We start from the raw sequence: 25,079 nt of genomic DNA, 5'->3' as shown, positions 1-25,079 counted from the left end.
GCAAACATCGTCATGCTGGAAGCAGCCACCAGAGAATATATGTAGGTACACTGTAGGGCTGCCACAAACCATTATTTTGATAGTCGACTAGTCACTGATTATTTTTGCAATTAGTCGACTAATCAGATCATGCATCCATTGGAAGTAAAACGTAACGCTTATTGCACCAGCATGCATCTGCTCTTATATAACTACCATTAGCTTACAGCTTTAAGTGTTTAAGGTATGTGCTAACTAAAAATGAAGACAAGATGATAGTTTATTAAATTTTAATGAAATCTGCAGACTGTTTTGGTGGAGTTTAATAAACTCAGCCGTCTGCTCCTTGCTATCTAAAATATAACAGGACACCAGAGTATATTCTCGAGCATCTCACACTTCTGATAATCAGTTGTCTGCTTGACGATTATTCAGCTGTGTAAAAACTGTAACTTTAATCTCAGCCAAACCGATTTACTCAGGAACAAATAAAATACTAAAAAAAAAAGCCAAACAATAACATTTTTAAGTTATCTAAGTGACTTATATATCATGTTTAACCTGAGTAGCAAAAGACGGCGGTAGGTTTGAAAACAATTTGCCAGGAGTCCAGTGTTCTTACCGGCTCTAGTGAGCCTTGAACCCCGGCTAGCTATCGAGCTGGTGGGTAACAGACGTCTCCGAAAATGTCGGAGCGCTTTTGAAAATATGTGGTGTCTTGATAAATTGAGCAAATATTTGAAGTTTACACAGCTACATTCTCGCCTGAAAATATGTTAAACGTTTATTGACCCAGAAGATAGATCCATGTTTTCATGTTGTTTTATGCCAAATTATGACCCTCCCATCTAAATATTGTGGAAGAATTCAAGAGTCATCAGACTAGGAAACATTTTTTCGATCTTCTAATGTCCAATTTTGGTGAGTTTGTGTGGACTGTAGCCTCAGTTTCCTGTTCTAAGCTGATGGGAGTGGCAACTAGTGTGGTCTTCTGCTGCTGCTATCTACTTCAAGGTTTATGTGTTGTGTATTCAGAGACACTTTGGAGCACACTTTGGTTGGCATTTATGCCCAGAGAACTGCCACTAACTGGATACTTCCTCTTTTCACACCATTTTCTGCAAGCCTTAGAGATGGTCATATTAGAAAATCCTAGCAGCAGTTTCTTAAATACTAAGTCCAACCCATCTAACACCAAAGTAACTTAAATCTGCTTTCTTCCCCATTCTGATGTATGGCTTGAACTTCAGCAGGTTAATAGACCATTGACTATTGATTGACCATCACAGGCCTAAATGTGATGAGTTGCTACCATGCAATTAGCTGATTAGACATTTGTGTTAACATGCTTGCATCCTTGCAATAATTTGGGGGTAGGACAAACAACAAATAAATAAGCTGTGATCTAATACAAACAACTATAATTTCAACAACTGTAAGTGTAATCATTTTTTGATTAACATAATTTGATAAAAAGGTACACCACAATAAACATTAGTTGCTAAACGAGAACTAGCATATTTAAACATGCAAACAACACAATAAACAACACAAGCAGATTACATTTTCTCTCATTTAGTATATTTTAATCTGTGATAAGAAATCTTCCAGATAAAACACTATTTGAACACAACCAAAGTCTTAATTCTTTAGGGGAAAAAATTTAAAGGAAGTCAAAATTCAAACCTTTTTTTTTTATTAGACATATCTGATTTTTTAAATTATTTTATTTCAACCAATTATGAATCACAACCACAAAATATATGGTGTACCGGGATCTAAAAACTAATGTGTAATCTTTGTTGTATGTTGTGTTCACACAGAGAAATCTATGAGAAAAAAACAGTAACCTACTCTACTTACCAAGCTTTCTTGTCCCTGCAAGACCAGCAAGTGTCCAGATTCCACAATTGTGAGGACAATTTCAGGTTTGTTGTCCTTTGCCTCAAGTACCTGATGAAGAGAAAAATATTGAATTAGTCATTGCTTTTCCTAGAAGTAACTAGATATATGCATTTCTAAAGGATGCTTTTTTTAAAATCAATAACATTGTTTTTTTTTACTGATTAAGATAAATAATGTAGCTTATTAATATAACAATGACAGTAATGTTTTTTGTTTCTGCTACATTTTAAGTCTTGGTTCAACAGCCCAAAGGTATGTGTACCTAATACAATTTCATGAAAATTAAAAATGTTCTTAAAAGAGATGCACTACCCAATATGGCTCATGAGTATCTGGAATAGCTTATTATTATTATAAAGTTAGTCAGATAAACTCTTGTAATTCAATGTTCACAACTTGCCTTTTCACTGAATTTTACAATTTGCAATTGCAATCTTGTGTGATAAATGTAAATGCAACTTAGCTCAGTTTAAATAACATGCTTTGACTCAATGTCTCTGAGCTGCCCTATGATATAGATGTACTTTGGTTTCATTCATTGGTGTCATTAAGAAATACACAGCTCTAGCTTGCCATCTAGAGTCTGGTGCAGTTAATGAAAGAAAACAGCACAAGGAATGGAGTTTTTCAAACATGAAAAAACAAAAACAAATGCAGAAACAGAAACAGAAACAAAAAGATAATTATACAACCAGTAGGTACAACCAGTGAAATACTTTTATACTTTGAATAGAATTATTTTTAAAAATGCAGTAATTATCTAAATAAATAGGCTTTTTCTACCATCAGCTGTTTGTTACTTCATTTTCATGTTTAATACCGAAAGCATAAACAGCCCAAGTACATGCTCTATTTGATTGGGAATCTGGAGAGTCTGGAGTCTGGGTCAATGCCTTGGGCTATTAGTTATGCTCCTTGAGTTCTTCTTCAGCAGTTTTTGGAGTGTGGCAATAGGCACTGCCAGGCTGCAAACAGGAGGGTCTATTGCCAAGAGGGGTTGCTTGGTCTTTCGGTAGGTGGTTCCTGTCAAGTAACATCCATGAATTGCAGCACCCCTTGTTTCCTTGCAGAAACACTGATTTTAATGTTGCGGCTAATATGTCTATATTCCTACAGAGACAACATTAGAGCAAAAAGAAAATTAATGTAAGATATGGTGCAGTTGTAGTGTCTCTGTGCCTCAGCACTGCAAGACGTAACCCAAAGTACCTCCTGCTACTAGATAGCATAATGAAGGTAGTTTTAATGTTGTTTTATGCTGCAACTCATAGAAATTAAGGAAAGGAACTTTGAGTTAAGTTATTGTTCTATTTTTAATCTGTTCCCATAGATCTGATTTTATGTCTTGAAGGACATGTGACTAAGTTTTTATACCACACAATTATATGAATATCAAAACTGAATTTAAATTAGGGAAGAACTAAGTAAACCATCAAACAAAGGTGCTCCCAGTCAGCACATATTCCATCTGCTATAAAGTGGAAAGCCAAATACTGTAAATCATTTTTTTCCCTAGTTCAAAAAAGATCTTTGATGGTCGACTATGTAAAATATGTACAGAGCCCTAAATCAAAGCAGTATATAAAAACTTTTCAAAGTTGCTTTTTCAAATATGTAATCTCATTTATATTCATACAAAACAAAAAAAATATATTTATCCATAAATTCATGTTAGTATATACAATGCTGTTAAAAAGTATTTTTTCCCACCTCCAGATATTTATTTACTTAGTGTTTGTCACACTGACATGTTTCAGGTATTCAAAGACATTTTAATATTAGAAAAACATAACCAGAGAAAATGCAAGACATACTTTTTAAATAGTAATTTTATAAACCAGGAAAAACCCTCCAATGTCATTTTTTATGCATTTATGCATCTGAATCAAATCTAAATCTGGATTCTGACAAGCCCACTCCAAAGCCATTCAGTGGTAAACTTGCTGGTGTGTTTCGGACCATTGTCCTGCTGCATAACCCAAGTGCCCTTGAGCTTCAGGGCACAAACTGATGGACCGAGGGGTTTCTGGTAGAAAACAGAATTCATGGTTCCATCAACTAGACGAGCCTTTATGGTCTTTATGGTCCGCAGTGATTTTTTTTTCCACCTTGGAAGCTTAACTACGGTAAGTGAAGCCTGCAGTTCTTTAGATGTTCTTATGGGTTCTTTTCTGACCTGGATGAGTCTTCAGTGCACTCTTGGAGTCATTTTGGTAGCCCAACAATTGTGGATAATGACTCTCACTGTGGTTTGCTAGAGTACCACAACCTTAGAAAACACCACCTGGGTCTGGGTGCAGTTCCCCCTCCAGGGGCAAGGGTACCTAGACCCGGTTCGTAGAGTACGCTTGGGGAGTGTGATCGTGTGTACAGCGTCTCTTTATGTCTGTCTCCACGTTGGTTGAGTGTGGAGTAAGTGCATATGAGAGCATGAGGGTGGGAATGGATGTTTGTATCTGTGTGTGCCTGTATGTCTGTGTCTATATGTCAGGTTGGGTATCAGACGCCACCTCTCTGGGGACATCTCAGGCCCTCCAAGGTTTGGAGGCCTATCTCCCCCTACCACCACTTCCCCTGCCAGTGGCGGACTCCCTCAGACATCGGTGCGTTGGTGGTTCTTTGTGTCTGGGGATGGGCGTCCAGGTACACACCGGCTCACTCCTTGGCGGCCGCTTATCGGGGCCTGGAGCCTGGGGCTCGCTCGGGCCACTTCGGAGGTGGGGTGCCCCCGGCCTCTCGGCCTGGGGCTCGGTCACTCAGGCACAGCTGGCTGCCGGCGGAGCTCACGGGCGCGTCACTGCAACTCCCCCTGGCTTCTGCTCCGCGGCTGCTGAGTGAGCCCTCATCTGGGACTCTCCTCAGCTCTTTCTGGGACAGTGGCGCGGCTGCCCCTCTGTTGGTCTTCCTTGGTCTCTTGTGTTCTGGGGGCCTCTGGATGTCTGGAGTTTTGATCTCCTCCATACCTGCTTCATGCCCTGGAGGACGGGGCTGTGGCCCCCCCACACCCTCTAGCAGATCATTACATGAAGGAACCTTTTAAAAAAACAAGCGCGTCCATGCTCACAGGTGTACACACGGGTGATCACACCCACAAACTACACCCTTTTTGGCTCCTACCTCAAAGCACACTGTGTTCTGTTGATCTTATGTGCTGCACAATAATGTTTAATATTTAGTATTTACTGTCATATTCCCATATATCATTGTGATGTTGTTTATTCTATTACTCTTGTTCTCTTCTGCTTGTTTTCTTTTTTCTTTCTCAGCAGGTGATCCAGGTGATTGATATATGCATTTTTTTTTCTTTCTGCCCGTTCTGTTGGTTTTTGTTTTTGCCCTTCTCCCCCGTCCCTCTTCTCAGCTGTTTCTCTTTCCCTCTTTCTTTCTCCCCTTCTTTCCCCCAGTCAAGTCTGTCCCGTATTCAGTAAGTGAAAATAAAATAAACAATAAAAGGTGAATCAAATGGACCATTACGGCAAGGCTGGGATGGTCAATTTGGTAAAGTAAATCCGTTGGGCATCTTTCTTTGCCTTTAGACAACAATTCTGATGGCAAAAGAGCCAAACGGGACAGGCAAAAAAGAAAAGAAAAAAAAGAAAAAGCTTTTTAATACTTTTCAGACTTATGGATGTCAATGATTTTGTTTCTCATTTACTCTGGAGTATCTTTAGATTGTGGCATGATGTGTGGCTTTTTAAGATCTTTCAGCCTGCTTCACTTTTTCAGACAGGTTCTATTTAAGTCTAATTTTTTTTTATTCAGCAAGTCTGACAGTAATCAGACAGTAATCAGACCTGGCTAGTGTAATTGAATTCAGCTTAAAAATTAAATCATTATTTAAAAACTGCATTTCCTATTTACTCTGGTTACCTCTGTCTAATACTAAAGTTTGTCAGACTATCTGAAACATGTCCCGCAAATATTAAAAATTAACAATACCCCCCCAAAAAAATAGGTATTATACTATAGCTTAACTAAGGCTGGCAGATAACTTAAAATGTTTGTAGTAAATGGTTGTTATTAGAGATAATTAACACCACTCTGGGGTTTCATCAACAGTTATGGTGCTAAGGGAAAGCTACTCTTTATGAGTCACAAAATTAGACACGTTTCCTTAACTAGGAGGTGGGTTCTAAATAAAAATCCTAATGAACAATATATTAAGTACGTTTTTTTATTCGTGTGTGTATTTGGCCAATACGCTGCACTGACTAAAGTTATTGTCAGGCAGAAAGCTAATACAGCTAGGCTAGCTTAGGAAAGTTTGGCTAGCTAGGGCAAGGTTTTTTAGTAATACGTAAATGAAGGTCAGTTACCTTCCACGGTGTTACACCTGTTTCCTTGGAGTCAGGGATGAAACGCCCATAGCGTTTTAACTTCCAAATACGAGTGGAGATCATTTCCAGCAGCGGAGTAGTTTTGTTTTGATATTTTCTGTCAAATCCAACCAGCTATAGCAGAATCCAGTGCCAGCAGAAGAGCCTGAACGAAACATGGACCGCGCGCGAAAATTAACGTCAGCGTCAACTGAGAGGCTTTTTTTTTTAAATAGTCAGAGGTGACAGTAACATTAAAGAGACATGACACTCAGTGCTGATTTGGATTACTTTAAAACACTTTGCCCCAAACCTTTGCCCAATACTTGTGTAATGTCAGTATTACAGTGCAATATATACAGTGGTAAGAAAATGTGGGTTTGCAGGGAGCTGTTCTGAAACATGTGACAGTGTATGTTACAAACCCAAGGTTCAGCATCACTTCCTCAGCAGGAAGCTGGCTCATGTCTCCACATGTGACCCAGCAAGTTTGGAACACTTGATGCTGTATGGGTGTACAGTAGGAGTGTGACTCCAGTTTCAGATGCAGGTGGACTGAACTGCTGAAATGTTCCATTATTAATAGTTAAATGTGTGGTTATAATGATAGCTAAATACTAACTATAATGCATTAGTTCAAGTGCTCCAGTATTGTTGAATGCTGGCTCAGTGACATTGTTCACTGGGATAAGAGCTGGCAATATGTCCTACTGGACTACACATTAAGACAACAGCAGTTTCTATTTTAATTTTGTTTTCTGTTCTCAGAGCAGAATTTCAAAATGGCCATCCTAGCTTGAAAGTAACTCACAGTTTGTGTCTCTTAGATATATAGATACAGTTGTGTTTAGAAGTTTACAAACACTGATCATAGCCATGTGTGTCATGGTAATTATGGGTGTTTAATGATTCCTTTGAACTGCTCTTTTTCCTGGGAGCAATGATTGTACAGCATGCATCTTTAATTACCTTAAAAGACAGGATTTGGTTACACAAGAGTTTAGTTTGGATTTTCTCTCATTTACACAGGGTCAAAAGTATATATACAGACTCAAATATCTGCATACACCAGTGACCACACCCAAGCTAAGGTATGATGTGAGACAGAAGATGAAAAACACAGGTAGGGTTAATAAGATTTGTATTATTGCAAATATTGCATTATTTAAAAATATTTAGAGTTCTAAGTAATGCAGACAGGTTGTGGTAGATTTAAGTTCTCCCCTAGAGTCGGTGTGTAAAGAAGGGGTGCCAAACTCTTAGTTTTGGGCCACAGCCCCATTTGAGCTTAAGTGGGCCGGCTTGAACTTTACCTAATATCTATAAAATAAACACCTACCTACAAACCACCTGATGTGTTTTACCTCTTTCAGTGAGTCAAATATAATTACAAAAAATTGTGCTGTACTACATCAATGAATCCATCAGCATGAGTTAATGGACTTGCACTCTTAAGAAATCTATCCATCCATTCTCTTCAGGCTGGAGCCTGTCCCAGCTATCATAGAGGAGTGTTGGGGACAGTTGCCAATCTGACACAGAGAGAGAGACAGACAACCATTCACACTTACACCTATAGGCAATTTAGAATAAGTAATTAACCTAACCCAACAAATTACATACAGTTGGACTATTGGAGGAAGCAGGATACCCAAGAGAACCAGCACAAACACATGGAGAACATGCAAACTCCACACAGAAAGGCTCTTGTGCAGTTAAACTCACAACCTTCTTGCTGTGAAACAACAGTGGTAACCACTGCACTGCCCAGCTTTTAAGAAATAAAACTGTAAAATTTGTAAAGAAAGTGACAACAAACTTGGACTTTGTTCTAATGTTACTTCACAGAAAATCAAAAAGGAAGTCGTTGTTCATCAATAATAATAAAAAGAACTTTTCTGTCATTTAATGGAAATCCTTTTCTTTTATTTAATGGTTTGTGTTTGTCGTCTTTGTCTTTATCAGTCAGGAAGCTGTAAAACTATTTCAGATGAAATGACTCAGATGAAATCATCAGTTCAGTCTTTCATGATGTGATTTATTCTTAAGGACAAAAAGCAGTGAAAAGTCCAGAATTGTACCTGCTCTGTAATTTTCACAGTTTGCAAACCCACCCATTGGGTCGGCGGGAAGTTTGACATCACAGATGTAGAGGGAAGCGTTTCTTACACACTTTACAAATTGATAATTTATTCTTTTGTTTGCTACAAATTGTATTATTTATCTTTGCATTTTCTTGCATTTTTAGTTAAGTTGGGTAATTAATTTGCAACCCATATAACTCACAGCCATTATTATTCAAAGGACATAATTGTTCCAATATGGAGGATTTTTGAAAGTTAAAGTTCTTAAAAAATAGTGACCTAGTAAATGGTCTTGTTAATAGAATTGTAGAAAGGCACTGCTTTGTATTAGTGTGTCAATTAGGGGGGCTTTCACCAAATGCTGTAGGTATTTGTGGCTAGGATTCATTTCATTTTATTTTATTTATTTATTTATTTTGGGTATTGGAAGTTACATTATGTAAATCCAACATAGTAAAAGAGATTCCATAAATTATAATGTGGCTGTTTTGCATTAGCAAATTGCCTTCTATTTTTCAGTGTCTGCAGTTCTGCAATATCCACTAGAATAGTTGATAAAAGTTTTTTGTCTAAATTTGAATATATAACCTTTCTTCAGAAACTGCTGGCATTGATGTTTCTCAGTTTAGACATTGGGGAAGTGACACAAGATAAGATAATTTGTTAATAGTGAAAAAAGGCTTGTTTAATTAATGTTTTAATCATCTACAAAATATTGCTGATAAAATTTGCTTTAGCTTTAAAAGGCTTTTGTAAGGATGCTGCACACAGCTATCCTGGGTTTGTTTAAGCTATTACAGTAACAATGTAGCTTTTGTAAAGCTGTACCGAAGACATGAGCGAAAGATGTCCTTGCAATGAAACTGTCATACTTGTCCTGCAGGCACTGAAAATGAATGAAATGAGACAGAAAAAAGGAAAACACACACAAAACGGAACACAAAAACAAAAGGACATTCATAATGAAGGCACTGATGAAATTAAAGAATCATAAGGCTTCGTTCACAAGACAAAATCCCTTAGACTATTTTTCTTTCTTTATCATCCTAGGCTGAAAATAAAAGGAACAATAAGCACAAAAGGGTGTGACATCCTACGTGTTATAAATACACGGAATTGGAAAAATAATCTTGAATTAGGAGATCACAGATTTGTTTATTTCCATCTGAGAATCCACCCGTATACCAATAATTTTATACAAGAGCTTCTTACCAAATTATAGACGAGTCTATTCTAGCTTCGTTTGTATTAGTGTGCGCAAATTACGCAGTAGATCGGACTGATTACAGCGATGGCAAGCAGGGTCCTTGGTCTCTTCCAACAGAAGACAACATCATGTTTTAACAATGGGCATGTTGGCTACCTGTAGCCTTAACTTAAAAGAACGGGAGAACATTTTAAGAATGGAGAGAGCTTTCCCCTTTAAACAAGGTGGGCTGAGCTTATTTGCAGTTCTCGCTCCTATGGCAACCCAATAGATCAGCATCATGAATATTCACAATTCACCAAAACGCACCCTGACTATGGAACAGTGATGTCAGCGGTCCCTGGAATGCTTTACTGTATTTTTGCACGATTGTGTTGCGTTGTTTTATGAAAGCTGACAAGACGTCTTGTGAAAAGAGCATCCTTCGTCGTGCATGACCTTTCTCTGGTCTCTGTATCACCGTCCGTCGGCACGTCTCTCACATGCCACGCTAAGGTGACTTTCAGGCAGTTTTTCCACTTTTGCGCACAATGTCGGAACGGCACAAAGATGTACATCGGGGACGCAGTGGCCAAGCGGACCGCCCAGGCTGTGTGTGAGGACATATGCAAACTGTCAGGTAGTCTGATTATGAAAAAGAATATCCCTCATCTGTTTCAGCAGAGCCACGGCGGTCCGTGTCATGTGTAGCAAGCTTTCAGGGATTCAGATTAGCTCCAGACTGATCGCTCTCACAAACAGATAGGGAGCGCGGGGCTTGTGGCAATAACCAGTACAATACAGGCTAACAATCTGGATTTATTTAATATTTCCTGCGTGTTTCAATGTCATAATGGACAGGTTGCACTCCTCCATGCGTAAAAGGCTCTACAGTTTGCCACAGCACATTGGACAGAAAGCATCTATAATGGGTGAAGGAGAAGACGCAGACAAGGACACCCGGAGGAAGAGCATTAGGATGAAGCCTTTACCGTCACCGTCGCCGACCTCTGGAGGAAGCTGCAAAGGCATCGGCGAGACCAAAAGTGGGGAATCTGTGATCATGGAGACGGACATAGGGAGACCTATGAAGACCAGCTCAAATGGAGATTGTCGGAGATTTCGAGGCAGCCTTTCGTCCATCACAAGTCGACATGTGCACGACTCAGACTCTGCGGAGGAGAGACGCCTCATCACTGAAGGCGATGTTACCCCGAGCGAAGAGAGCCCCCCTGGAGCAATCGGTGACGGGCAGCCGGATCAAGGTGCGCAGGAGGCCAGCAGTGGCGCTGGCGGTGGTGCCCAAAATGATTCTCCAGACCAGCAGTCAGGGTTTATAAAGTTGGATGGCATTGATCAAATTCTGCCGGACGACGAGAGATTATATCAGGCTGGGTTCATACACAGACAGTTAGGAGCAATGCTTCAACCAGGGGTCAACAAGTTCTCCCTGAGGATGTTTGGAAGTGAGAAGGCGGTTGAACGAGAACAAGAGCGGGTTAAATCCGCCGGATTTTGGATAATTCACCCCTACAGTGATTTCAGGTAAATTTAGTCACATCACACTTGCTTATTTCAAAAGGGAAACGGTTCACAAAAACATGATGTTACTGTGACTAGGCCCAGATGTTTTTCATGGTATGTCTCATTTACTGGGGCATTCCTCAGCTCAGAAGCCCATTTTTTTCCTTTTTGCTAAATTTTCTACTAACCACCTTTCCACCTTACTCTTTCACATTTAAAGACTGTATCTCCAGTCCAAAACATTCACTTTTAAAAAATAGAATTCTTAGAATGAACCAATTTCACAGAGTAAATCAGATTTTTTTTCCGCATTCATTAGTTTTAGTGTATCGATATTGCTACAGAGGCCTGCCGACACATTTAGTTCTTACAGAAAAACCCATCACATGACACAACCCAGTCCCAATTAGGATTAAACCCTTCTTATATAATAAATTCTATGTAGTATGAAATATTCATTCTTTTTGGAGGTTTCTTCAGCAGTTAGAGAAAATCTCAGCATGGAGGACATTTTTGCTTAAAATTCATGATTAGGTCTTCATTTAAATAATTTCTAATTTATTGTAATGCACTTTTCTTTGTACTTTAATTTAAAAATAGGGTTATTTTATTTTATTTACAGTTAATGTAAATCATATTTCAAGAGTAGTTTAGAAATGATCATGTTTGATTCCTCCTTCAGTGACAGCAAACATGAATGGAGGGAGACAGCACTCTCTTTCAGGCCTGCAGTTTACTCTGTGGTTTTATTGCCCTTCATTTTTTTTTATTAGCCAAGTATCTCTGATTTATGGCTACACAGAGGCTGTTAACTAACAAGTAAGACTGGCTTCAATAGCCTTTTAAACCAAACTACATTCATGTATACTAAATGATACTGTAGCGTACATGTGAGTATGTGAGTATTGGGTGGGCTTGGTAATGTGTTCAGTCACACACGTGCGCACACATGTGTGCACACACACACACACACACACACACACACACACACACACACACACACACACACACACATATACATATATATATATATATATATATATATATATATATATTTGCAGGTATACTCTACACTGTTGATGACTTTGTGTAAATCCAAACACACTTAGGACATGCCATCAGGATGATGTGAGATATGTATTAGACAGTTTGCCATTTTTGTTATGCTCCTCCCAGCTGGTTGTGTTTTCTCTGACCCCTCTGCTCTCTTACTCACCATGTTAAATGTCAGGTGAAGGGTGATTTAGTGCTTGGGGAGACTGTCCTGATACTGAAAGGTCAGAGATTTGGCACCAGCCACTGGTTCTGAAGTGTCTTTGAGCAAGATCCTAAAACAAGATTACAAGTACTTATAAAACAAGTACTTGTTTGACTCTGTCATTGAGATCTGTCAAAATAAACAGATGCACTGAGAGAGAAGTAATTAAAAAAAAAAAAAAAATGAGGTCGCCACCCACTTGTTTGGGCTATGATGATGGATACTGTATATTATCATAATTAAACATTTTGGTGATCTGAGAACCATTTGCTTGTGCCACGAGCACTCAGCACTATGATTTTGCAATCACTCAACTGTACAATTAAAACCACAGATGTGGCACGCAATCAAGACAGGGAAAAGCTAAGGCTATGCTTTATTTAACTCTGCATGGAGTGTTGCATATTTTGCTGTGACTAACATGAAAAAGACAAAGGACACATTTCATTTCTTTCATTTCATTTTGCTAAATTGTTTAATGGAGTCAATATCAAGAGAACCTTTTGTTTTGTTTTTTAAAACCAGTAGTCACATTTCTCAAAAAGCATTTCAGACCAATTTGGAAGCAATATGGGAAAACATAGCACATTAGGCCAGAAAGTCTGTTGCCACTGAGTCAGAGCTAGTATTTAATTTTTGACAGAGTGAAGCTGAAAGAAGACACATGAATGCCTACAACCTCAAAATCAGGAAAAAGGACAGTGCAAGATGACTGTAATTAAAGTACACAAGGAGATATCTGGGACCTTTTAATGGGCCTGGAGAGGAGAAGGGTCTCTGTGACTAAAAGTTTTATTCCCATGTCTGCATCAAAGCTTTGGCTGTATAAGCTCAAATTAGAGTGTCACAAGGAATCACAGTCATCACTGCAGCGGAATTCTGCAAAATCTCCTCTTGTCAAGTTTTGTATAACACTAAGAAGCAGGGGAGGAGCAATATCCTGCAAGGGAAAAAGGCAGATTAAAAATGGCATCATAATCCAATCTACAGCCTAATTTCCAGATCCAAAGCTGAACAGCCTCCTTCGATTCTGAGCAAGCAACTCACAGTGAGCAGATGCAGTCAGTTTCCCAGAGGGTGACCGAAAAAAGAATAAGACCGGTTTATCAATGTACCTTTTATATAAGGAAAAATATTAATGTTGTGATGGCTGTAAAATATATGTGGGAGTTTTATAGGTTATTTGAACAATACACATGATTGGTGCTGAGATTATTGCCTTTTATGTTCCAGTTCAGACTGGATTTTCTTTAGATATCCCTTCTGCAAGTTTTTTTCTTGTCTCAATCATGAAAAAGCGATAGAGCTGACACCTATCAATACAGCATGTCCTTGAAATAAAGAGCAATAAAAGTCATAGACTATTATAGACAGAATATTTTGGTGCTTGACTGACAGAACGACATCCCTCTCACAGAATGGCTCTTCTGTCTTCTTCTTATGATGGAAACCAGATGATTATTATTTTCTTACCTGTTTGCATAGAGCCTTTTGAAAAGAGTCTGTCAATGGAACAGCATTGTGGAGACTTCTACACAACTGATGAGGTGCAATATTAGTATGCAACCTTCTGATCAAGAAGAGCCTTTTAATTATCTAGCAATTCAGGGCCCACAGGACACATCTGTTGGAAACTCTTCTACAATTCCCTGGAGAAATCGAAAAGAAGATGTCATGCATTCAAACTTTATTTCTATTATTATTATTAAGCTTTGGAACTTTACCGCCATCGCATCCTCAGAATCAGGTCGGCTGTCCTGCAGTTTCTGTCAATCAGTTAAATCCCTTTGGAACAGTAAGGCAAATCTCTTCTGCAAGGTCCACTTTTGCAACAGCCTTTTATTCCTCATGTGCATTCAGTTGTGTTGTAGACAGCAGGAATAATAAATCTGAACTGACATGTTTTACAACTTTGCTTCTGATATTCTTTTGCAAAGAACATATAAGAGAGAGTAACCACCGTGCATATTAATGCAGAAATAAAGGTAAAGGGAGTCAACTTTTAGGCAATTTACAGCCTAGATAAAATTATACTCGTTGTTGCTGAAGGCATTTGCTGTATCTTACCATTTGCTATTTGTTAACTGGTTTTGGATTCAATGCTTGAGTGAGAATTTATTGCCACCCAATACCTCAAACTGATGACAGTAGAAAATTTCTCATATTATCATCATAGCTACAGTTAAACTGGCAACTAAGAACTCAGTGTACTTGATATGAGTAAAGCTGGTAGCTGTGCTGCCTCTACAGAAACTGTCTTTACACTTTGCAAGATATCAATGGAATAAATATTTTCATCACTGTTCACTTCATGGATTCAGAGATATTTTTAAACGTTGTGCAGTTTAGCTTTACAGGTCTTATCAAGAATTAGCAGCCTTATCAAGCACTAGCAGCCACTAACAGCTGCTGGCTTTCTGTTGAGGATACAGCATGCTTACTGTACCAGTCTGAGTGCTCACATGCATTTCTGTGTGTACTATGTTTGTGTGTTGAGCGTAAGGGATCTGATTGAATAACAGCATTCTCTATTTCAGTCAGGTTCACTACAATTAATTTGAGACTACATTTTGCCATTGATTTGTTTGGGTCTCATGGGACCTTCAGCTTTCCATCATTGGATGTATTGAAAAATGAGATGGAGCAACATACAGTACATGATTGGAACAACGATGACTCTCCTCCTTGTGGTGAGCGGGAGTCACACTCTGGGTGCCAGTTGCCTAAAGCCTGCATTTTTGTAGCCCAGTTTAATATGTTTTTGACATTCAGAGAGCAAAGTGTAAGCATGATATGTCACCAACCATTTCTTATTTTCTTATAGTGGTAATCTACATAGAAAGGTGGGGGAAATGTCTGCTTCAGAAAGCATAGGATAATGACACCATTTCTCTTTCAGGCTCCATTAAATAATTCCTTCTTTAATGTAGTGATGGTAAAACATGGGGATTACAGATGGTTCTGGCTTGGCCTGAAAGTGGGGTAATCAAAATAGGCTTCTGTGCTCAGCCACCAATATTGGGAGCCAAGAGATTATTACAGCACAATTTATTTAATGGAGGGAGCCCAGGGAGGATGTGCGTGGCCGGTGGGTGGAAGGTTGCCTGTCATAGTGGCAGAATGATTGAACGGTGCTGCATGACCTCGCCAGGCACACTTGTGTGGGAGTGTTTAATCAGGACACATGACCACAACTGTGGAAGAATGGCCCTTTTTTTTCACATTGCATTTTTTCTGCACCTGATATGGCATTTAATTCAGCTTTATGTATTAGTCAGAGTTTAACCTTGGCAAAGTGATGGTATTGTTGTTGAGGTGAGATTATATCGATTGTCTGGACATCACATGCATTTTGAAAATGGGAAAGCCTGTTGGAAATAGTATTTGCTTAGTACCACATGTGACCCAGCTGGTATGCTTGACGTGGGCCCTTCCTGGTTCACCATCCTTTGCAATGCAGCATCAGTTTATAATCTCTCCAGGTGGATGCACAAATCTAGCCAGCCAAGGCACACTTTTCTCTTTTAACATTTCAGTGTTGTTTTTCTTGACTTGACAATTGTGATTGTTGTCCTACTGACCAGAGGTAAATACAGTCCCCGACCGCCATATTAAGCGCACCTATTCTACTGGTTGTTAATAGAAATGTTTGGAAAATAATAAACATATGTAGTGTCACTGACCTATAAGTGCATTTTGCTAAAGTTCAAATTAAGCATCAGAATGGGAAAGGAAGGTGATTTAAGTGACTGTGAACAAAGCATGGTTCTTTGTGCCAGATGGGCTGGTCTGAGTACTTCAGAAACTGCAGATCTACTGGGATTTTCCTACATAACCATCTCTAGGGTTTACAGAGAATGGTCTGAAAAATAGAAAATATCCAGTGTGTGGCATGTCAGAGGAAAATGGCCACACTGCTTTGAGCTGATAAGACAGCAAAAGTGACTCAAATAATCATATGCTATATTCATAAGAACTTCTATATAAGAGCTTCTCTGAATGCACAACACGTTGAATCTTGAAGCAAGTCGGCTATACCAGCAGAAGACCACACTGGGTGACACGCCTCTCTGCTAAAAACAGGAAGCCAAGGCTCCAATTTGCACCTGGTCTGATGAGTCTTGATTTCTGCTGCAACATTTAGATGGTAAAATCAAAAATTGGCATAAATAACATGAAAGCGAGGCTCCATCTTGCTATGTATTAGCAAGTGGTGGTGGTGTAATACCGTGGGGGATATTTTCTTGGAACACTTTGGGTCCCTTTAACACTTGACCACACAGCCTATCTGAGTGTTGTTGTTGTTGACCATGTCCATCCTTTTGTGAACACGGTGTATCCATCTGAACACGGCTTCCAGCAGGATAATTCATCAGATCACAAAGTTCAAATAGTCTCCACCTAGCATCTTGAATATGACAGTGAGTTCACTTAACTCAGAATGCCTTCACAGTCACCAATTCTCAATACAATAGAGCACCTTTGGGATGTAGTCAAACAGGAGATTGGCATCATGGATGCCAACAAATCTGGAGCAACTGGATGATGCTATCATATCAAGATGGACCAAAATCTCGGAGGAATATTTGACGAATTGAGGAAGTTCTAAAGGCAAAGAAGAGTTCAACCTGGTGCTAGCAAGGGGTAACAAATAAAAACCTAATAAAGTGTCAGGTGAATGTAAAACATTTTTGCTTTTCACCATAGAGAGAATATGTTCTTAAATGGGTGTTTTACACAAGCTTTCCAAATGCCTACCTTCTATGTAACGTATGAATTATGTTCAAGGGGTGAAAGTCAATATTTAGGAAGTGATAGTAACTCTGATGATTTACAGTGACAGTTTACTATAGTCTTCATTATTTTTATCATTCTTTGTTTTGAACGTGGCAGATTGACAGTTATTATTCAAACAGTTGTGCTCATGATGCAATCAGTGCTGTTCAAAAAAGCAGTCACCAAAAAAACACATTAGGTACTGAAGGTGTAATCTTCAAAGGAAACCCAACAGGGCATTCTTTACTTTGATTATAGGTAATGCAGTGACACAGCCTTGAAAAATGAAAACTCTAAAAACAAGAAATCACTTGGTTTCTAGCAATCAAGCAGACACAGCACAGTGTATTTTATGGGAAATGTCAGCATGTTTGGAATTGCTAATTAAGACTTCTTGGATTTAAACACTTCCTGTAGGCTATCACTTCTCTCTGATGTCTCCTATTGAGCATTCAGGGACACTTTTTATACAGACCTGAGTAAAATACTGTTTGCAACTGCATTTCTTAGTCTGTGCTTTTCTATTTAAGTGCCATGTGTTTCGGATTCATTAATTTTACAATGCAATGAGGTTTCAAGGGGAAAAGAAAGCCATCCTTTTGTACCCCAAGCTCAATGACTTCCTGGTGTTTTATTTTATCCCTGAAATTACTCAAAGACTTTATTTATCATTTTACATATAATGGCAACTAAAACATGAACAGTGTATTCATGTTGAAGCACCAACCCTCTCATTTCTCCTCACAGAGATTCTGTTATTTGTAGTACATACAGATTGACCTTTTAAGCCCTGCCTGCGTCCCAGGTGGATCCACCCCTCGCCATCCTTCTGAAATTGAATTGAAACAGTCATCAATGCAGTACTCTGGGGGATGGACGCAATAAAAATAATGATTAATAATTTAATCAGAGATGCTAGTCATTAGAGAATCAACTACACAGATAAATTCTGTTAACTTTAGACTTAATTAGTAGAATATGCAAAATAAAACAGTAGGTTTAGGTGGATCAGGAGAATGACCATGTAAAGGTGACAGTTATACCATAATACAACATATTATAGGGACATTCAATACGTTTTATGTCACAGAAGATGAGGGTTTGTGTCTTACAAGATCAAATATCGAGATCACCTGCGATTGGCATTATCCCATTGCTAACATAACTCATTCACTTCAAGTTACCACTATATAGTTGAAGCTTCACAAATGTATAGAAGGCTAAAGTGCTTATGAAACAGTAGAGAGGAAATACTTACCTGGATCAATGTGCTTGGCCTGGCCCTGCCACATGCTGGGTGTCTCAAAGACTTTGACAAATGGCTGGATTATGAGACAGGCAGTGGTGAGAGACAGATTGCTCACTCCGCTCTGCTATAGGGTGATTTATCTGCACCATCTCACAGAAGATATCACATCCCCTTTTTCTCCACACCAGTTTTGGCCATAACAAGTTACTCAGTTTTCAATCGCACAGAGGCTCCAGCAAAGTTAGCAGGTATAAAGCTAAGTCCTGACCATGTCTGGCATCTAGAAATTACAGGGCTAAGAAAAAAACAAAAAAACAACAACAAAAAAAAAGGATAAATCCTGCACATAAGCCTTTGCTTACTCACGCAAACCAGTGAAAATCAGATACAATGTAGCCTCTGAGATTTAGTTTCATTTCATGCTGAGGAGTTTCCAACAGCTTTAAAGCTTTATTGACTTTGGTCTTATTTACCTCTACTTTTTATGTTTCCAGAAACAAGAGCTTAAAAAAATAAAGATAAGGTGATCAATTTGCATCTATATTATGTCCTGAAGACTTGGATGTTTCCTAAAACTGCTCCATTCCCTGGTTAATCTATCTTGTTGGTTGTCCAACTGCTTATTTTCTGTCACTGTTTTTACATCTTATCTCTACTGTGGTTTGTTTTTTTTGGGTTTTCATGCTCCTATCCTCTCACCCTTTGACCTCCGAATGGAGTTAGATACTAATGTTTTTTTGTTTTGATTTTTTGTGCGAGTTTTTCTTACGCCATGTTTGAGTAGCAGCTTGCAAAGTGATGAAAACTTTGGCCCAGCACTGGTGCAATCCTGCAGTAAGGTCATGAAGTAATGGTGTACACAGTGACCAGTTACAGGTATTATAGTCACTCGATTATCGTAGCATCTCATCTGTGGTGAGAGAAAACCCATTGCTCCATCTCTCTCCAAGTCCCACTTCTTTATTGATGTTAGGTTCTTGCTTGTAGTGAAAAGAGGTTTTGAATTCATTTAAGGGGACACTGGCCAATGTTTACTCTGTGTCTGGCTGTCAGGAGACTCCTTTGACATGACATTAAGGACCCTATGGGAGATAACAAGGCATCATGATAAAACACAGACGCAATTAGTGGCAGGATGACAGTCTACAAAGGAGATAGTGGCACATGCTAGTAGGATAAATGCATGCTCATGACACAGCTCATACTCATAGAGTGCTCTCTGTCCTCTCTTTGCCATTTACATCCCTGTCACTCTCTCCATTTTCTCCCATTGAAGGTCTACTTTTTTGTTGACTTTAGACCACCCATGTATAGTTCTTCTTCTTTCAGAGAACAGGTTGCACTTTTTGAGCTTGGGAAGACTCTGATCCCAGTGACACCGAAAGATAGTATAAAAGACAGACTTGGCTAAATCAGAGCAGATGTATGAAATATCTTGACTGAGCATTTTTCTCAGTGGGCTATCTGATTACATCTGGTCAGTTTGCAAAGTGGATCTGGTGATTCTGTGATTTAGTCAGAGCTTTCAAGAGTATACTTTAGAGCTATTGAAACATCACAGCAAATTTAGGCTGGACATATCTCAGTGAGTGGCTCTGGGGCATATTCTTAAATGTCTGGAACTGACACTGCAGCATTTAGAAAGTTTCCCTAAGATGCTTAGCCAGGTTAGGGGCTTTGGAATTTGAATGGAGAAGAAGTGAAACGAAACAGGAATTATTGCATTACTGAAGTGTTTAAATTCCTTTTGAGCTATTTACAGAGAATGATCGATATATATGCTGTTTTTGACTGAGGTAACCTACATTATTAAAGTGCCTCTTTTAATTATCTCCCAAATAATGCATTGCATACTTTAAGATAATAAACTGAGCAAATGAAATATCTTAATATACCTAAACAGAGTTTGACCTATAAATGAAAAAGTCCGCACCGAGTTTGGGAGCTGATGATTGCTGGTAATGTTGATCAATACAGGGTGCGTTTCCTCATATAAAGCTAATAAATGATATCCAAGTGTTGTGAAGTGCTATTGAAAGTGTTTATCAATTTCTGAGAGCAGGCTATATTCCATTGATTAGAATTTGGGAAGTCGAGGTTACATTTGCCTGTGTCTACTCGTAAAGGGCTATAGTTCTTCTCTTTTAAGAGTTGTTTACTGCAGCAGTTATGACATTGTCTAAAGCATAATCTTTCTTATGTGTGTTCAGTAACAGTCCCAGATAGTTTTAGAGCTGAATGAAAAAATCACCCCCTGTACCCTTAGCTTGATGTCCCACCAGAAACACTACTAGCAATCTTATTTATGGATCTCTTTTAGTGGCGTAATGCTGACCCCTTTTAGTTGATTTTACTTCTCCTCTACCCTTTGTAGGCATTTAGTAAATCCCTGTTTTCTCTTAGCCTAAGTTTGGGGAGATTTGCTTCTACCTCTGATGGAATCTTCTTAGCATAGGTCTGATAAAACTGCGTACCTCACCTAAATATAGCCTCTTTTAACTGCACAGCCCCAGTGTCAATGATGTGCTTGCAGTATGCCTACTGGCTGTGCTTAGCAAAGACAGCACCGTTATGACAGTTCATTGGAGCGGGTGACAACAAAAAATAGGTTTAACCCTTTTAACCTGATTTTTTTTTCTCCTAAACACTTAAATCTTGCTGTGTTTGCCAACTGGCTTGTTTAAGACCAGTGGACTATGCCTTTATGGGCAGTAAACAGGCCTTTTTTGTTGCTGATGTTGTTCTCCTGTTATTTGTGAAAGGCTTTACCATAGATTGCATTTCCCTTTGGCTAAGCATAGCCTGTTTCACAAGAGCTTTTCATGCTTAATTTCCATTCACACTCCGTGTTCACTAATTCACAACTGGCAGTGGACTAAGAGAAGCTGTTGCTCTGTCAGTTATCATGTGAGTTTAAGTTTAATATATAACTGTTCTGTTAAGTTGGTCCTATGACATTTAATCACACCTAAAATACAGCTCCCCTGCTATGAAACACCTGCATTTCTTTTGTTCAGGAGAGAAATATATATATTGTTTTTCATTATTTTCAAAACCAGAAAAAAAAAATCTGTCATAGTACACTGCATTACGTTTACATTTACCAAGATTAAAACACATTAAGGACCATAGGATTTAGGGTGATCTATTTCCAGAAATTTATTTGAAGAGTTTTCTATAACTAAGGTCCCAAGTTTCTACAGTTACTCAGAACTGCTATATCAAATATTGGTCCACAAAGGCTTTTTTCATGTTTAAGCGACAGTCATTTTTCTGTATTTCTGGAAAAGGGAGAAGTGAATGAAAGACTTTCAGTGTGTTACAATCTGTAATTAAATCCTTCACACTACACCTCAAATGCTTCCTTTATCAGACGACACTGTAGCACAAACACAATTTATTTTGGTATGTGCCCTACAAAATTATAAATTAAACATTAAGTAAGTGGATAGAAAAAAAAGTGCTCCAATGTCTAGTCTGTAGAAATTGAGAAAAGGTTTTTAGATAGCAAGTCTTGTTTCAGACTAACTATACAGAAATAAGCTTTCCCTCAACAAAATCATGGCAGTAATGAATGTTCAGACTCATGGTCATTTAAATAATAATGTTTTTCATGACCTCCAGAAGGACAATTTTTACAGTCAGAAAAATAGGTTAGAGTGGGTGGTTTGGTGGTTAAGTGGTGAGGATTAGATGATGAACACCGTGATTAAACTCTCCTTCTTACATACATTCAACGCTTCTCACAAACACAGTGAAAATCTCTCACCTTAGCCAAGTAATCTTAATGGTTATATGGGTCAACAAACCAGTTTTAATATATATACTGTGGGATTAGTGGGTTTAAACTGCTTAGCTAATGACAGATTAACAGCTTCAGTGAAATAACTCATACTGTATATGAAAACATACAAACTGACATTTCCACATGGAAGAAAAATCTTCATGTTGTCTTACACACCTGAAGTTTGTATTGAAAGAGTGTATAGCTCTGCAGTAATCAGATTGGACTGATATAGGGACTGACATTTAAAGCTAGTTCCTTTTCCAGCACTTGTCTTGTCTTTACTGACCACTCAAAGTGCTTTACACCACAAGCCACATTCACATTCACAAACTGTAGAGCCATTTATCTATCACACTCACTCTCACTGGAGGAGCTGGGGATCAAAAGTCTTCCGATTCTGACACGACAGTCAATCCGATTGTATGGGATCCATCATTTTCTCAGCATGGTAGCCAGCAGATAGATATTTCTACAATCAAAATGTAAACAGGTGCGCAGACGTGCACACATACAAAATTATGAACATTTGCTCCCTGTATATTCAATCCCATACTGTATATACTCCATTTTCGTATCCTAGCCTTGTGCCTCCTCAATTTAGATATAAGCTACTCTGAAAGGTAAGCGTGTGTACTGTAAGGCTGTTTGTGGTGGCTCTCATAGTCCCTTTCAGATAGCCTGGCTGGCAGGGTGAGGAGAATGAGAAAGGCTTATCATGTAGTCAGATGCACTCTAAGGGTGACAACATGTTCCTGCTGTCCCTGGTCACCCCACCGGAGAGCATAGTGGTCTGTGACTCTGTCCCTGCAGACAGCAAAATGTCAGGGCTCCCTTCATCGGTACAGTGAACTCTGAGCATCATAACAAGCTAGGTGTGAGCTATCCCACGGCTATATTTTTTAGTTTTTTAAAAAATGCTTTTCTAGACTAATTAATAAAAAATATACATATATGTTTTACACACACCCATCAGACCTGCCTTCCTGTTATTTACATTTTTTGTCATGCAATCTCTGATACTCCTCAGCGGTCATGTAATTGCTCATAAAATGTGATCTCTGGCCACATATTTCCATAATTTGCTATAAACTTATAAGGCACTTTGTCACTGTTTTATTCTTTGTGTTTTACAAAAGACTAATTCATATAGAACTGATGTAATGGACTCAGATCCAGACAAGTAGTATTTCTTTACTGAATAAAACTTTTAATTTTTTGACATTTAGAATGGATTTCACACCTTGCTAGTTTTACATTTTTGTTTGTGCTTACGTGTCCATAATAACCGCAGCATCAATCGGGAGCACCTTAACAATCATGTAACAAAATAAAAGCACTGCTAACCTAGCAATACTAGCTGACTTCCTTTTGCTTTTATTTTAAAACAGGTGGTATCCCATCACACAGGTGAAAATTCTGATTTTCTGTGCACATACAGATATGAGATTGTTTAATGCCTTTGAAATGTCCGTCTAACATCCCAGGCTCACCCAACTATATTTATAGAACAATGTCTCCTATGTCAGGGTCCTAGTGCATAATAAAACACAGTAAATGGATCCTTGCTATGTTTAGGTGGCCTGACCTCCATTAGAAGGCAGCTACAAGACTGAAAAAGAGAAATCATGAGCATTTATTCATGCATGTTATTGAAGACCCATTCACTTTTTATGGTAACCAGGATCTAGACTTTGTTGAACATTATGTAATATGAAGACAGCATGTAGTATTTAAGTGACCAAGTAGTAATGAGGTAAAAGTTATTGAATAGTGTTGAAATAAAATGACAAAATTGTGAAGGATTAAAATATTCCAAGAGCTCAACTTACTTCATCTGAACATGTTTCAATCGCGTTTTATGAACACAAAATGCACAGGCTTACTGAATATGAAAAAGTTGTGTTGATTTAACTCAGTTGTTTAAGTTTCTGCCAAAGCAAAACATTTGTGTGCAACCAATGTCCATTATTGAATCAAGTAAATCCAACATGGCCTTTTTTTCAGTGTGAACAAACATGCACATAAACATAGTCTATTGATAGAGACACACTGAGATCATGGAGATTTTTACACTGCTCTTTAAAAGTAACTGCTTATCCCAAAATATTGTATTGGGGCAAAATCAATAATTATCAGAGTCAAGATTTGCTTTTTATTTGTATTTTCTTTAATCAATGATTGTGTCAATAGTGATAAGTGAGGTTTGATCAAACAGGTGTCAGCAGTACTTGGACAATTATCAAGTCTATATCTCTATAGCTTGCTTTCTCCTTTTCTCTGTAGCTAAAAGATACCCAGTTAAAATTCTGAGTGCATTTACAAAGCGCCTGCTTTGTCTGGTCAAAGTCCATTGTCCAAAGTCCATGGTCCATTTGCCTCATATTTAGATTTATTTATTGTGCAGCAATATTTGCTCTTAAATCTGCTTAAGCATGTTATTATTGACATTGTACAGGCAAAGCACCACTCTGGCTGAATCCAGCTTCACAGACTTATTAGTATGGCTATAGACTTTTAGGCTCAGTTTCCCAGACATGGATTAATCTTAGTCCTAGGCCTTAAACATTTTAAACAGAGGTGTTCACTAAATTTATTTGTTAGATGGTACTAATTCATGTCAGGAAAAGTTGTCGTAAATGTTGTTATTATGGCATGAAAACCAGTTTTCATGCATGTTTTACAAACATGGAAAAAAGAAAAAACATTTCCTTCAAGCTTTCATTCATTGATTTTTATTTTTTCCTCAAAATTATAATGTTTGATCACTTATAATAAAAACAGTCTTGCCTTTGTCGAGGAAATGAACTCAATCTTGAATTTTAAGAAAAATTTGTGTGTCTTGCTGCACCTTCATGACAAATATAAGTAGTAAAATGAAAGTTACAAATACTGTAAGACAAAAGGAAAACTTTATTTCATGTAAATAATATTTAAATTGTTTGATATTGGGGAAACATGGCAGTATGAAGCACAAATGCCCTTACCAATGTTTGCATTTCTTCCCTCAAAGTTTTA

General features: G+C 38.3%; 2 protein-coding genes across 2 annotated transcripts in view; one reads left to right on the top strand and one right to left on the bottom strand.

Moving 5' to 3' along the window:
• rec114 (REC114 meiotic recombination protein) overlaps positions 1-6,494 on the bottom strand; it is a 10,249-nt gene extending 3,755 nt beyond the window's left edge. The window contains exons 1-2 of the mRNA XM_005912911.3: positions 6,201-6,494; positions 1,843-1,932 (exon numbers count right to left, since the gene is read on the bottom strand). Of these exons, the coding sequence (XP_005912973.1) occupies positions 1,843-1,932; positions 6,201-6,284 (174 nt within the window). The 5' untranslated portion in view covers positions 6,285-6,494. The remainder of the gene's footprint in view (positions 1-1,842; positions 1,933-6,200) is intronic.
• A 2,858-nt stretch (positions 6,495-9,352) lies between these two features.
• hcn4 (hyperpolarization activated cyclic nucleotide-gated potassium channel 4) overlaps positions 9,353-25,079 on the top strand; it is a 69,594-nt gene continuing 53,867 nt past the window's right edge. The window contains exon 1 of the mRNA XM_005912914.3: positions 9,353-11,015. Within this exon, the coding sequence (XP_005912976.1) occupies positions 10,324-11,015 (692 nt within the window). The 5' untranslated portion in view covers positions 9,353-10,323. The remainder of the gene's footprint in view (positions 11,016-25,079) is intronic.

This window comes from Haplochromis burtoni, unplaced genomic scaffold (genome assembly GCF_018398535.1).
Source record: "Haplochromis burtoni strain Fernald_Lab_line unplaced genomic scaffold, NCSU_Asbu1 Contig_2, whole genome shotgun sequence".
Taxonomy (NCBI): Eukaryota; Metazoa; Chordata; class Actinopteri; order Cichliformes; family Cichlidae; genus Haplochromis; species Haplochromis burtoni.
The sequence above is the reverse complement of the archived record's forward strand: the minus strand, read 5'-3'. Positions and strand labels throughout refer to the sequence as shown.